This window comes from Carassius carassius, chromosome 22, assembly GCF_963082965.1.
Source record: "Carassius carassius chromosome 22, fCarCar2.1, whole genome shotgun sequence".
Taxonomy (NCBI): Eukaryota; Metazoa; Chordata; class Actinopteri; order Cypriniformes; family Cyprinidae; genus Carassius; species Carassius carassius.
Genome location: NC_081776.1, coordinates 16885777 through 16899737, shown reverse-complemented (window position 1 = coordinate 16899737; position 13961 = coordinate 16885777). Strand labels below are relative to the sequence as shown.

The window sequence follows — 13961 nt, the reverse complement described above, 5'->3', positions numbered from 1 at the left end:
CCCTAATTCATAATGCCCAAGTTGCCAAAAGTAGATTTTTTCAGGTGTTAAATTGCGTCTAACCTCCAAACAAACATTATAAAAATAGTTTAGAATAAAATAAATATTACAATTATTAGTTAATACTTCATATGTAATTTGCAGTTATAAATATCATTTGGTCTTAAAAGACGAATAAAATTTCCAATAGTTCTGCAGTAAACTCAGTTCAGATGTGTCCTTATTCCCACTGAGATCTTCATCCAAATCTTTAAACGGTCCTCTGAAACGTCTGGAACTCCAACCAAACCTAAACCTCCTCTAGATTGTTTGGTTAGTTTTCTTAAAGGATTCACCACACTCATGAAAAAAAAACAAAAAAAAACTACACTCTTTAAAAATAAAGATTCTTTATTGGCATCAGTGCTTAACATAACCGGTTCTTTATAGTGGAAAACGTTTCTTTTTCTAAAACGTTCTTCACACTAAGAAAAAACGAAAGAAGAACTGATCTATGGCAACCTTTTGGATCTTTTATTTTCAAGAGTGTGCGGTTGTTGAAGCATGGTCAGGCTGGTCTATTTTGATGGCTTTAAAGAGGTTTTTGGTACTTTTCCAGCTGACCATCCAGACAAATCTTCTAAACACCAGTTTGACTAGACTGGGAGTCCAGGTAGGTTTTCTTTAGCAGGGAAAGCAGAAATAATGTCATGTTCCATGACTAAATCTCATATTGAAGGCAAATTATGAAAAAAAAAACAATCCATTCGGTATGAGGCAACCTGAGGCTTCCTGATGGATGGAATGACTCTTTACATCCCCTGAGTACAATACATAGGTCTCTGTTGATTTAGGTCCACCGAGGCAGAAAGTTAGCTTAGTTAGCGAACTGGGAGTAGAAGGCCACTTTGACTCGCTCGATCTGATGACAGAGTTTGATGGCAGGGCCGAGCTTTAGGTCCATACATTCCTGGACTGTAGGAAGTGTCAGCAGCAACAGAGCCTGGCCATCAATGTCCTTGAGAAAGAAAAAAGGTGAGATTTTTTACTGGTTTTGCTTGTTCTTGTTTGCTTCAGTCTTGCACAAATGTATGATTCGTAGGTGTGTGTATCTGAGTGCATTTTCATTTGAGTTTTCTAAGCTGCAGTATAGAACATTAATAAAATAAAAAAGGGTCAATTATGATTTTAATAAAAAGCAATGCATTTCTAGATGCGTTCCGTCACAGGTGTCATACTGACTGCACACTGATATACGTAGCCTGCAATATAAAACTAATAATGCTAATACTTTATGATGAAAAAGATGAAAAATGTTAAATTATGAAAATAAAATATATATAGAGAAATGTATTTTTCTAAATAAAATATTTAACAAGAATAAGAACACTAATAAAACATCATAAACGTTGATAATTTAGTGTAATATTAATAATAATAACTGATTATTTTAATTATGGAAAAAAAATCATCAATCTTTGACCATTTCAAATTATTAAAAGAAAACTCAATCAGTCTTTGATTATCTGGATTTTAGAAAATAATAAAATAAAAATAATCATCTTCGACAAAACAAAATCTTCGACTGGCCTTTTAATATATATCCTTCAATATATTAATATCAATTATGAAAATAATAAAATTACATAAAAAATACAAATCATAGTCTTGGACTATTTAAATTACAGAAATAAAATAAAAGACTGAACAGATGTTATTTAGCATATGTACAGAAGTCTGCCATATTAAATCTTAAAATGTAAAATAATCAATCTTTTCTGATCTTTCTTTCTGCACTAAGAAATCTGATGAATTTCTTGAGAGCCTGATTGGAAAGGGCCAAATGATGGTTTGGTTAGCGTACTGTACCTGCTCTTGGAATATCTTTGCCAGAGAGGCACAATCTGTGGATGTGATGAAGTCAACCACATCAGAGACGCTCCATTCCAGAGGATTCCTCTCTAACACCAGACGATCTTCCTCTTCAAAACTCTCAGTCTACATATGCACACAAGCACACTTCACTTTATCTAATGCAACTCAACGCTAGGCACACATAAAAAATGACAGATATTACATTCGGGAAAGAATTCACACAAAAGGTCTATGTGGACATTTGACCTTTGCGTTTGTGTTTTTGGCCGTCTGGTTCTGGCTGTAAGAAACCGAGCGTGTGGTTCTTCTGGGAGAGGATCTGTCTGAGGTCTCCGGCCCTGGATGGGTCGCCCTGCGCTGGAGAGCAGCTCGGCGCGGTGGTCTTCCTCTCTTCGGAACGTCCTTGAAGGAGTTCTCCTCACGCATTGAGCTGGAACTAACCTCACTGCCCCACTCCTCGAAATCTTCTTCCTCATCATCATAGTAATAATCACTATCCTAAAGACACAGGAACAGGGTTACACTGGATCTTAAAGTGCCAGTCAAGCTTTTGGGCAAAATCATCATTTTAATAGAAAGTTGCCTACTTAGGACAAGATTCAAATTTTTCCAAACAGTATTTTGTATTGTTTATTTTAAATACATTTTCATGTATTTATGCCCATCTGTGTATATGCACTTGCATTTGCTTACTTCCCAAGACTAAGTTTCAGTAGTTGCAAGTGAATGTCTCCGAGTGTGTGTTTTTGTCTGGGTTCGTGTGGTTTGGCAGACCTGAGGTGACTCTGTGGTTTGGTATCCTACAATGGAAGTGCGCCGTTTCTTCTGGACAAAGATGGCTTTGCGTTTCTTCCGCCGTCGCGCTGGTTTGGTCATGTCACCATCCTGAGCATTCTCCCCTAAACTTGGCCGGCCAACTTTCCTCTTCTTGTAATATGCTACATCAGGCATAATTGTACACGCACAGTTAGCAAGAGCTACATGTGAGTCTCAGTGTATCTGTGTATGTTTCTGGAGAAAATGATACCTTGCTCAAGTGAAATATGTCATTTTAATTTCAAGTTAGAGCAAACTTTACTTCTCATCACCATAAAGGAGTAAAACACTCACTGTATTTGGTCTTGGTCTGACTGAAGCAGTTTTCAGGGCACTTGTCGGACACGATTGTTGGGCCGAAAAGATTCAGACAACACTGAAGTCTCTCGCATACTCGACGACAAAACTCTGACACTTGATCTGCCGTTCGGACGATCCTCATGTTGGACCGATAGCTTTTCCCTTTATATCTATAAACAAACATTATGAAAATGAAACATTTTAGATATACACCTCAAATGACTATGCTAATCAGCTGTCTTAAAATCTCATTATGCAAATGAAAGAAAGCTCAGTTCATTATGAATGCACTTTAATTTTGAATGTTTGCTAAATTATCAGTATTACACACACAAGTCTTTTTAATGAACAGGTTAAAAGAATTGATTAGCTTAAGTCATCAGACAAAAGTATGGAAGCTTGTTAACGCCATGGAATAAAAAAAGGTAATTGTCTCAGAATTTTGTCTTTCTTTCTCGCAATTGCAAGTGAACATCTAACAATTCTGACTTTTCTTCCTATGTCACAAATGAAAGTTATAAACTCGTAATTGCCAGTTAACACATCGCAATTGTGACTTCTTTCTCTGAATTTTTAATTTAGTATTTTTCAATTTCGACTAATTAACTAATAATTGAACGTTTTTATCTCGCAAATCTCAGAAGAAGTTAGAATTGCAAAAAAACTCACAGTACAGTAACATGTCAGAATTCCGAGTTTATATTTAGCAATTCAGACTTTTTCTCAGAATTGTGAGATATAAATAACGCAATTTCAAGATATAAACTCACGATTGCGAGAAAAGAGTCAGAATAAATCAAATAAAAAGGATAAAAGGTTACAATAACATTTTTACCATGACCGAAACCGGATTACATACAAAAGAAGTAATTTTTTTAAAGTGAAATTGTCATTATTTCTCTCTTTTCAACTATTATGTAGAACTTTAATATACTACAATAGAACTGTAATTAATTGCGAATTATGCAAACTAAGTCATCTATTAGAGTTGAGTGGTTTCAACTGAATCAACAACAACAAAAAGTAAAAAAGAAAAAGAAAAAAAAAGTTAATTGGCAGATTGAATATTAGATACTAACACACAATTTATATATATATATATATATATATATATATATATATACACACACACAAGTGAAAATATTGAAGAAAGGATATTTTCCACATACAAGTGCACAATTACATCAATGTGATCATTTGTATTATATCATAGGGAGTAAGCGAAGTCTGACAAATCCTCCAATTATCATTGCTGTTTAACAAAAATCAATTATAATTATTTTAATTCTACAAATACAAAACCTTTTCTTTTATGGATAGGTTTAGTCTGGGTACATTTTAATTAGATTCATAAAAACGAATCAATGTCTCTGGTATATTCTCAATTAGATGACTAAGTAAACATGAATGTGTGTGTGTGTGTGTGTGTGTGTGTGTGTGTTCATACTTGGCTTTCAGGGTTTCCTCCTGACAGTTCCACTGTGGGTCTTCCACCATCTGTAGTTCTCTGAGCACACGGCCAGGTTTATACGCTGAGTTTATTAACATTGTCAGAATCTGTGAGAAAATAACATCACTATGAATCCATCATGATATTCATTTAATGAATCACGTTAAATAAATATATACAAACAAATTCAAACACACCTAAAAGCACTAACACTTGTGCATATGCACTACAGCTAGCGGGCAGCTGATATGAAATATATCTAAAACTATTTGACTAGTGCTTATAATTGTGGATGCATAACTTTCATTACCTCATTTAAATATAGAATTGTAATGAAGTTATCACACCCTATTTAAAATGAACTAGTGAAGGCAAATAGTTGATAAAAATGGGAACTTGCAGAATCACCAACTACACATTAATTTATGCTGTACATACACGTAAATTTTAAACATCTAAAATTCTTTATTATTGGCAACAAATCAACTACCAATATAAGCGAGGATTGTACCTCTTTGAGGACTACAGCACACTTGCCGGGCCCCACAGCCTTTGGTAACTCAGTGATTCGACCTTTGTTGAGATACGGACCAGAGAAACAGCGATGATTGATGAAGAGCTGAGAACAACAGTACTTTCCATTCACCAAACCTAGACAACGCATACATGCAATAGCAATGATTAGCATAAAATCCAGTTCTGATTATAATGCTGACAATGAATTGGCTGTACTGTAAATGCAAGGCTCTGATGAAATTATTGGTAGACTATGTAGTAAATAATGTAAAACCTGTGTCCATGGCGATGGATGAGCACAGGTTAAGAGGGGCATCAGGGGGCTGTGAGGGGACCAACCTAAAATAATCAATCAATCAATGAATCCAAATCAAGTTATTACCATCCTATTCAAAACTACAGAGAAATACAGCATCGATATATATTTTGGACAACAAAAACAGCAGAAAACAAGAAGTAGATGAGTCCCATGCATGACACATTTAGACGCAAACAGAAAGACTTGTGGTAAAAAATGTCCATGAGTACATCAACTCACTGTTTTTCAGGCTGAACAACAGCAATCTTCTTCTGAGGCAGACCTGAAACAAACCATACAAAAACATGACTCACCGGGGAAAATAGGGACATTTCTATGATTTTTCTCTGTTCTCTGAAAATGCCATGAAATGGTTAAAAAAAATCTTGTTTGGTTTGCTTTCAAAGAGCAGAGTAAGGTATGCTCTGTATAAGTGAGAGGTGAAATGCAACAGGTTTATTAAAGTTGTCTTGGTTTACAGTATATTGTCATCCTGTTGCACTGATCTCATTGGTAAAGCATAGCCATATACAGTATATTTTCAAATCAAATATTTTAACATTGAAATATCAGTGTTCTTCAAAATTCATTTACAAATAGCAATGCATAAACAATTAAACATTTTACAGCATGAATACAGTCAAAGAAAAGTCTGCACAAACGATGTGCATGAAGAAAATCACTGGTATTGACTTTGTCTTTTATTTTTCCATAATTTTGATTTTACACATTGCATTGTGATTTGTTTTAGGGTTGTGTGGTTAAAAAAGCCAAAAATAAGCCAGTCATGTGTTCCTTTTTATAAAGTAAATGTCAAGCTGAAAGCATATGTTGTGGTCACAGACATAAAAGAATCCATAAGACTCACAGACTGTCTTTTGTAAATGTGTTAGTGGATAGCCGTTAGCTTCACACCAGCCCATAGGGAAGATATTCATACTCTCAACATCCACTATACAATCCGGTAACGGCTTGCTCAGACCTCGAGACAAAGACAGACAGCACAGGTGAAAACTGTCAACCATATGTCAGTATGTCATATATTTTGGTATTTACTTCAAGCTCATAGCTTCGGAAGATTTCTATTAAATAACAAGCAATGAAGGTTAACATACATGCTATGTTCATTCCTACCTTCCAGTCTGACCCAGAGAAGTCGACCTTTGACCTGAGTGATTCGAGCGACGCAGAGTTCGGAAGGTTGGAGTGGATTCACGGCTTCAAGCCACATATCCTTACAGAAGCCCCTGCTCTGAGACGCCTGATCACACACAATGCAGAAAAACAGGTCAGAGGTGAAGCGCCATGTGTCCAGTTACATGAAACAATGCATATCACAATAAATGAAAACAAACAGGATAATGAATCCACCAAAATAATAGTGAACAGATTTATAAAGCGTATGACCATTTACATCCTATAACTGGTGCAAAATAAACTGCAGCTGTAGCTTTTATCTCAAATCCCAAAATAATTTGTGGAATTTGATGGGATTTAAAAATTCCACTGCTGGATGCTGATTGGTCAGTGCTCCAGCTGTGCGTGTCTAGTAACATTTATGATGCAAAAAAATGATTTAACATTAGTAATTAAGATTAGCTTACATGTCAGAGACTAGAGGGTATACAGTGGATAATATACTGATTTTACAAAATAAGATATATATCTTTAATGCATCATTTTTTTCATGTAAATATCTTATTCAGGACAGTGCTGAATGAAATGCTGAATGAAAAATAACATGCATTTTGTATGATGCATCTCATTTTGCAAATATATATATATATATATACATTTTTATACACACACACACACACACATACACACACACACACACACACATAATGCTGCTTTGTGACAGTATGTATGCTTATTATATTTACCAATTTTAAATAATTACAAATATTTCTCTTAAGATTTATGTAATAAAAAGTAATATAAGGGTGAAAAAAGACACACTGTCAACTTAATACATAGTAAATATATTCTTAAATAATATCCTTATAATAAAAAGATTTTATTGATGTATTTATTCATATATTATATTGTTTAACCAAAACGAAGTTAGATTTAGGACGTGTATGCCTTGCCAGGAAATCATCAAATTTCATAGCCCCCGAATATGTTGTTCATATAGTCAACTTTGAACTTTATGAGGAATGGGAAACAAGAGGGGAGGGGTATTTCTCACAAAACCAAAATAATCTTTTAGCACCTTATGTGTGTCAATGTGATCAGCATTGCAGTGGGGAAACCCAATACTTGCCACATTGTCATCAGACTTTATCTAAATAAGAAGAAATCCCCAAAGTCTTGTTCAGATATCACCAAACCGCACGCATGATCATCTAAAGAAAAGCCAGCTCTGGGGAAACATTTGAGAGATAGTGCCTTACGTTTGGGAAACACACGTCTGGAGCTGCTTCAGTGCCAGTGTGTTTGAGATAGTCCGCCCAATCAAAGTCCTGTGACTCAAAACCTGAGAGAAGATGGGACATCGAGAAAAACCAGATGAGATAGAGAGATGATAAGAGAGTGAAACAGAGAGACATATTATATATGCTATATAATTGCAGTCCATTTACCATTTATTTACCATAAGCAAATATAATTTGATTGTACTATATATATACATACATACATACAGTATGTACTGTATTTTCATGTATCTTTCATCCTTAATTATATTTGATAATTGTTTTATAAGAAATTATCATTATTATTAATGTTATATAAATATTGAATTATGCAAATATAATATATATACTTTATTTGTATTTCTAGCTTTATTTTCCATTATTATTTTCCAATGCTTTTACTCATTTTATTCTCTGATGCAGCAGTGCAAATGCTTTGGCAATACAAATACATACCACACTGAACGGAAAATAAAAAAGAGATAATAGGCAAACAGCATCGATAAAGACTGGTATTAAGTTAAAAATGAATTGAATAGAGCAAAAATCCCATTAACACTGTCACACCCACCTTGTGGCCTCTCCAGTCCAACACCATTCTTCAGACACCACTGCACTGGCAGGATGCCCGGTGAATCAGCGTGACACACCACGCATGTGGGCGTGGCTTCAGCTGTGAGGTCATCAACTGTGATCTGAAAGTAGTATTCGTTATAGACCTGCAGAACAAAAAGACATGATGTGAGAGCGAGAGAGAGAGAGAGAGAGAGAGAGAGAGTCTGATGTTAGGGTAGGTGGCTAGTAATTATAACCTCTAGCATAACCCTTCATCTAGTGTGTGTGTGTGTGTGTGTGAAAAAAAAACATACTTTAGTTACAGACACGGGGCAGATGTTGAAGGGTTCTTTGGGTGTCACCATTTCAAGCTTCATTCCTGGCCTGAAGGAGTGTGTGTGTAGGTCCGCATGATCCTGGAACACACACACACACACACACACACACATACAGATATCAGTTGTGAAATTTATCAAGAGCTTCGTGTAATACAATGCCCCATTGCTCCAGCTTTCCTGAAACACACACATACCTTGAAGACCTCCAGTGGAAGGGGACTTTTTAAGGATTCGGCTGTGGCTTCTTCTAAAGCTTCAGTCCATTCTGAGCTGCTCCTCAAATCACACAGATCTGAAAGAGAAAGAGAGAGCCAAGCTCAGCCATCCACTTATGTACCTATTTATTCATCCAACTATTCATCCATCCATCCATCCATCAATCCATCATCCATGCTGTACATACAAATATTTATTCATCCATCCATCCTTCACCTACCCATCCATCCTTCTCTCCATTTATTTAAGTAATTATTTACTAAATATTTATCAATCCACCATCTCTCCAAATATTTATTCAACCAAATATTCATCCATCCATCCATCCATTTAAGAATTCATTCATCCATCTGTTCATCCAGTTATATATTCATCCATCCGTCCATCCATGCAGTTATTCATCAAGTCAACCAAGTATTTATTCAACTGTTTATTAAACCACTATCTATCCATCTATCTCTAGCTCTGTTTATCCATTCATCCATCATTCTGCACTTCTATCCATCCATCCATCCATCAATCCATCCACCCACCCACCCCAATCATTCTGTACTCCCATCCATCCATCTAGCATTCTGTACTTCTATCCATCCATCCATCCATCCATCATTCTGTACTTCTATACATCCATTCTTCCACCAATCATTCTGTAATTGCACCAGCATTCCATCCATCCATCCATAAATAATTCTGTACTTCCATCCATCCATCCAGCATTCCATCCATTAATCCAGCATGCTGTACTTCTATCCATCTATCCATCCAGCATTATGTACTCCCATCCATCCATCCATCCATCCAGCATTCTGCACTTCCATCCCTCCATCCATAAATCATTCTTTTCTTCCATCCATCCATAAATCATTCTGTACATTCATCCATCCATCCAGCATTCTGTACTTCCATCCATCCATCGATCCATCCAGCATTCTGTACTTCCATCCATCCATCCAGCATTCTGTACTTCCATCCATCCATCCATCCATCAATCATTCTGTACTTCCATCCATCCATCAATCATTCTGTACTTTCATCCATCCATCTAGCATTCTGTACTTACAATATACTCAATATAACTGCTTAGAAACAGTCATCAATGCAAATTCTAAAGCAATGCCTTCGAACTAGTAACAACTTGAAAAATGTCTTGAGATAAACATCTGTTAACAACATAAGTTGAATAACTGGTTTCTGCCTGCCCATTGAATAAAAATGAATGCACACCTCAGATGTAAACAAATCATTGCATTACCACTGTGGGTGCACATTAATTTTTAAAAAATGTAACTGTTGTCATCAGTTATTCCTTACACATTTCATAAGCATATCTGACAGAAATGCAAGATCTTGAGAGAACTTGTCTGAACAAGTTATTCTGAATGTATTTGCAAGGTTTCCTCTAAGGAAATGTGAATTCAGATCCATGATAATTAGAGAGTGGAAGTCAGACAGGCTGCACACAGAGCTTGGCAATTGTGCAATGGAACAATTTGCATATGGGAGGGGAAGCCTAAACATTTTTTTAAAGTATGGCTATGAACTGGACTGCTTTAACTCAAAACTTTGAATTAAAAAAAGAGGACATGGTTAATGTAACATTTAATTCAATTAAAAATGACTATATTTTAGAGTCTATTTCAGTCACTTTAGAGCGATCAAATACAGCTTCATACTCTCACCTGTGGGTGGTTTGTTTGATAGATAATTCTCTTTGGCCCAACCCAGGGGGCGGAGCCTGGTGTCAAGGTAAAACATCCACATGTCGTAGGCGGGGTCATTTAATCCAACATAGCTGAGACATAAACGTCCACCAATGTTACTCTTGACTCGTGCTGCCCAGTACACGTTGGGTTCACATGCATCCCGCACCTCTAAAATACAGCCTACCACAATCAGATCCACTGTGTTTTTACCTCTTAATGGCTTAGATGAGAGAGAAAGAGAGAGACAAATAAATAATATTATTCAAGTAAATCATATAACAAGAATTATGAACTTAACAGTGATTCTATACTGCCTTTGAACCCTCCTGAGAAACTTACTTTCAGAGTCTGGAGAAATGATGACATATACATAATTTGGGGTTGAAAAGATGGATGTACTGGACAATTTCTTATTTCTTTCTCTTTTTAATGAAAAATGAAGTATTAAAGCACAACATTAGGTGCATAATTAATACTTAATCTGTGTTTTTTGCTTTCAATTAGAGATGTAACAATTCGCTCAACTCATGATTCGATTCGATTCACGATTTTGATTTCACAATTCGATTTTCTCACCATTGTTTATTTTTATTTTTTTTTTACAAAATGAGATTCTAATAGTAAATGAAAACGTGTCATTTTATTAGGCTATTGCTGCACGTTTCTTTGTGAAATTGAAATATAACAAAACTAAATAGAAATTTAAAAACAAACCCCGAATCAAACAAGTTACACAAATAAAATAAATCTCTTAATATGAACAAACTAAGGCTTTGTCTGCGCTTTCCATTTAAAATTAGATGCACCAACTGGATTCTAATCATGGTCCACACAAAGATGCAGAAAACATGCAGCATGAGTAGTTTTTAATCTAAATTTGACTGTATAAATTTGAAATTTGAAGCAAAAACAATGTTCTGACTTTAGTTTTGTGAAATTGTAAAGCATAAAACATATCTGAAGGATACAGCAGACGAGCTTAATGAGATGCAGATTCACTCTCTGACAGCAGGTGGCACTTATGAACAGCAGTGATACAGTGTTTCCTGGGTTACCGCTGTAAACAATGCAGCGCTTCGCTTATAAACACTACTTTAAAATGCATTGTTCAGAGGCAAGATAAAAAGAAAATACCACATAAACTTTTCTAAAAACAGTCGGTTCCACCTCAAGATCGTGATTTGTTTGGCATCTCAACTGTTTTGAATCATCTCATATTTGAATCGATTTTCGACCGGCTCATGGTTAATCATTACATCCCTACTTACAATCACAGACAATCACAGGAAATCATTGTCTGTGTTGAGCAAGCCCATCACATGATCATTTAAACATCTTTTACAGTCTTGTTTTAATTAAGGTTAAGTTAAATATGGCGTCTGCCCTGATTAAGGCCAATTTTGATTTTCTTTTAGCAATGATTTAGAGGTTCTTAGTAATTATGTAGCTAATAAACAGAATTATGGTATTTGGCACAAATGTATCTGTCACTTATAAATATGGCTAGTACTACAGTAATAATATTTGGCCCAGTGTTTGTTCCATGTGTAGGGCTGGAAATATACATGGTGTTTTGACACTTCTGCTGTAGAAGCTGTAGATGCTAATTTGTTAATTGTTAATGTTAAGAACAGTTACTTTTGTACATTAAACATATACATGTAGACATAAACACAAATGTCATTCTCACCCCTTCAAGCAAGTTTGCCGGTGCTGTTCGTGAACCTGTGAGCTCTTTGATTAGAAACTCAGTCCAGTCACTGTTCTTCTCTTTAATAGCTGAAAGAGATGAAGAAAGAGTGGGTGTAGAGTTTTGCATGATAGAAATTCAAATTCACATACAATTCCACACTTTCGTGCATAGAATTATGTTGCTATTTGATTGTATCTACCATGTGTGTGATTGACAGACTGAGTGTGTGTTTTTTTTTTGTTTGTGTGTGTGTGCGTGCGTGCGTGCGTGTGTGTTTGTGGTTTTTGCATTAATAACCCCTATTAATATTACAACTAATATAACTCTTTATTTTCTGCCTTTATCTTCTCTTTTGTAGCCCACTGTACACGGGTCAATATCCTATTTTTGCCGTTTGCATCAAATAAAATAAACAAAAGTGATTTTATATGCACAAAAAGCATATTAAATTAAAGGAAAGCGTTTACTTTAATGGTTCACGTAATTTTGTGAAAATAAAATGTCAAAATATGTTTGAAATAATGGTCCAACATTCAGCGTAACAGATATATGTATTTAAAAATTAAAGAACGTACTGAAAGACGTACTTGAAAACATGGTTGTTTCAAACATCAGTTCACACTCTAACATCAACAGATATAAGGATATACCATTTAATAGACTTCCTCTCTCCAACATTTCCCTACTTCCTGCCCTATGGTTTCAGCCACATAAAATATTCATTTATGCATTACAAATGTATATAACAAGAAGTCAGTTCCTGCATTTGAACGTCTAAACAGCCCCAAACATCATGCTTTTTGTACGATTGTACACAGTACCTCCTTACAGTAAAGTGCTACCCAGTTATGTGTTACAGAAGAACAACAACACATTAATCATAACAAGTTGTGCACTGTGCGTACAAAACTGTACGCTAGCATCAGCAGAATTCACACTGCAGAAGTTCCTAGGTTGTTGACTTAGCTTGACTCTGAGAGCCAAATAGTGTCTCTGCCCTGCTACGTCACGACTGCTTCACTCAAAAACACATGATCGCACTCATGTGGGTGTGATCTCTGCCCTGACGGAGGATTTGAGTAAACAAAGAGAGAGAGAGAGAGAGACGGAGGGAAAGAAAGAGAGGCAGGAGTAGAAACCGTTGAATTTTATTGTATGTAAAGGCTCAAAGTCAATTCAATACTAACTTTTTGATATGCACAAGAATTAGCCAAAAAGACATTATGATATTATGATATTTATATAATATATAATTTTTTGTTTATTATTTAAGGCCATTAATCCTACTTGTGAAATGTTATTTTTAAGAAAAGATCATCTTTTTGTTGAAGAGGATTTATTTAAGAAGTTTTAGCTTAAAGAGAGATTTTACATGCATATAACAAAATAATTTTAACAGAAGTAAACAACAAAACATAATTCAATATAGTTGACTTGTTTCCAGTAAATAGCTACAAAGCCTTCAATCTAGATCACTTTTACCAGTAAAGCATACAATTTACAGACAATGTATTGCGATACGATTATTATTATACGTTTATTACATATACAGATATTTCTGCATATACCATTGGTTCAAGTGCATTGTTTCATTTTATTTAAATTTACAGGGTTTTGTAAAATCTTTTCAGAGTCTGAGCAAGTTAGTATTAGTTATTACATTATAATTAAAGAGACTACGATTTATGGTTCAATTGGGGCAAACAAACAGTGAGTAAACTTGATTTGTTTTGCGGTGTATCTGCTCTGTCATTGTGTTGTCTGTATTTCCCCTTGATGCTTTACAGGCCGCAATAGAGCAACTA

General features: G+C 35.2%; 1 protein-coding gene across 2 annotated transcripts in view; it reads right to left on the bottom strand.

Moving 5' to 3' along the window:
- Positions 1-334: 334 nt before the first annotated feature.
- The window catches only part of LOC132099060 (scm-like with four MBT domains protein 2), a 31224-nt gene continuing 17597 nt past the window's right edge, over positions 335-13961 (bottom strand). For both annotated transcript variants that reach the window (XM_059505484.1, XM_059505485.1), the window contains 17 exons: positions 12154-12242; positions 10440-10683; positions 8739-8836; positions 8521-8622; positions 8223-8370; positions 7631-7713; positions 6369-6495; positions 6103-6216; positions 5475-5517; positions 5211-5275; positions 4932-5071; positions 4418-4527; positions 2965-3140; positions 2629-2792; positions 2101-2352; positions 1849-1971; positions 335-997 (listed from right to left, as the gene is read on the bottom strand). In XM_059505484.1, the coding sequence (XP_059361467.1) occupies positions 857-997; positions 1849-1971; positions 2101-2352; positions 2629-2792; positions 2965-3140; positions 4418-4527; positions 4932-5071; positions 5211-5275; positions 5475-5517; positions 6103-6216; positions 6369-6495; positions 7631-7713; positions 8223-8370; positions 8521-8622; positions 8739-8836; positions 10440-10683; positions 12154-12242 (2219 nt within the window). In that variant the 3' untranslated portion in view covers positions 335-856. The remainder of the gene's footprint in view (positions 998-1848; positions 1972-2100; positions 2353-2628; positions 2793-2964; positions 3141-4417; positions 4528-4931; positions 5072-5210; positions 5276-5474; positions 5518-6102; positions 6217-6368; positions 6496-7630; positions 7714-8222; positions 8371-8520; positions 8623-8738; positions 8837-10439; positions 10684-12153; positions 12243-13961) is intronic.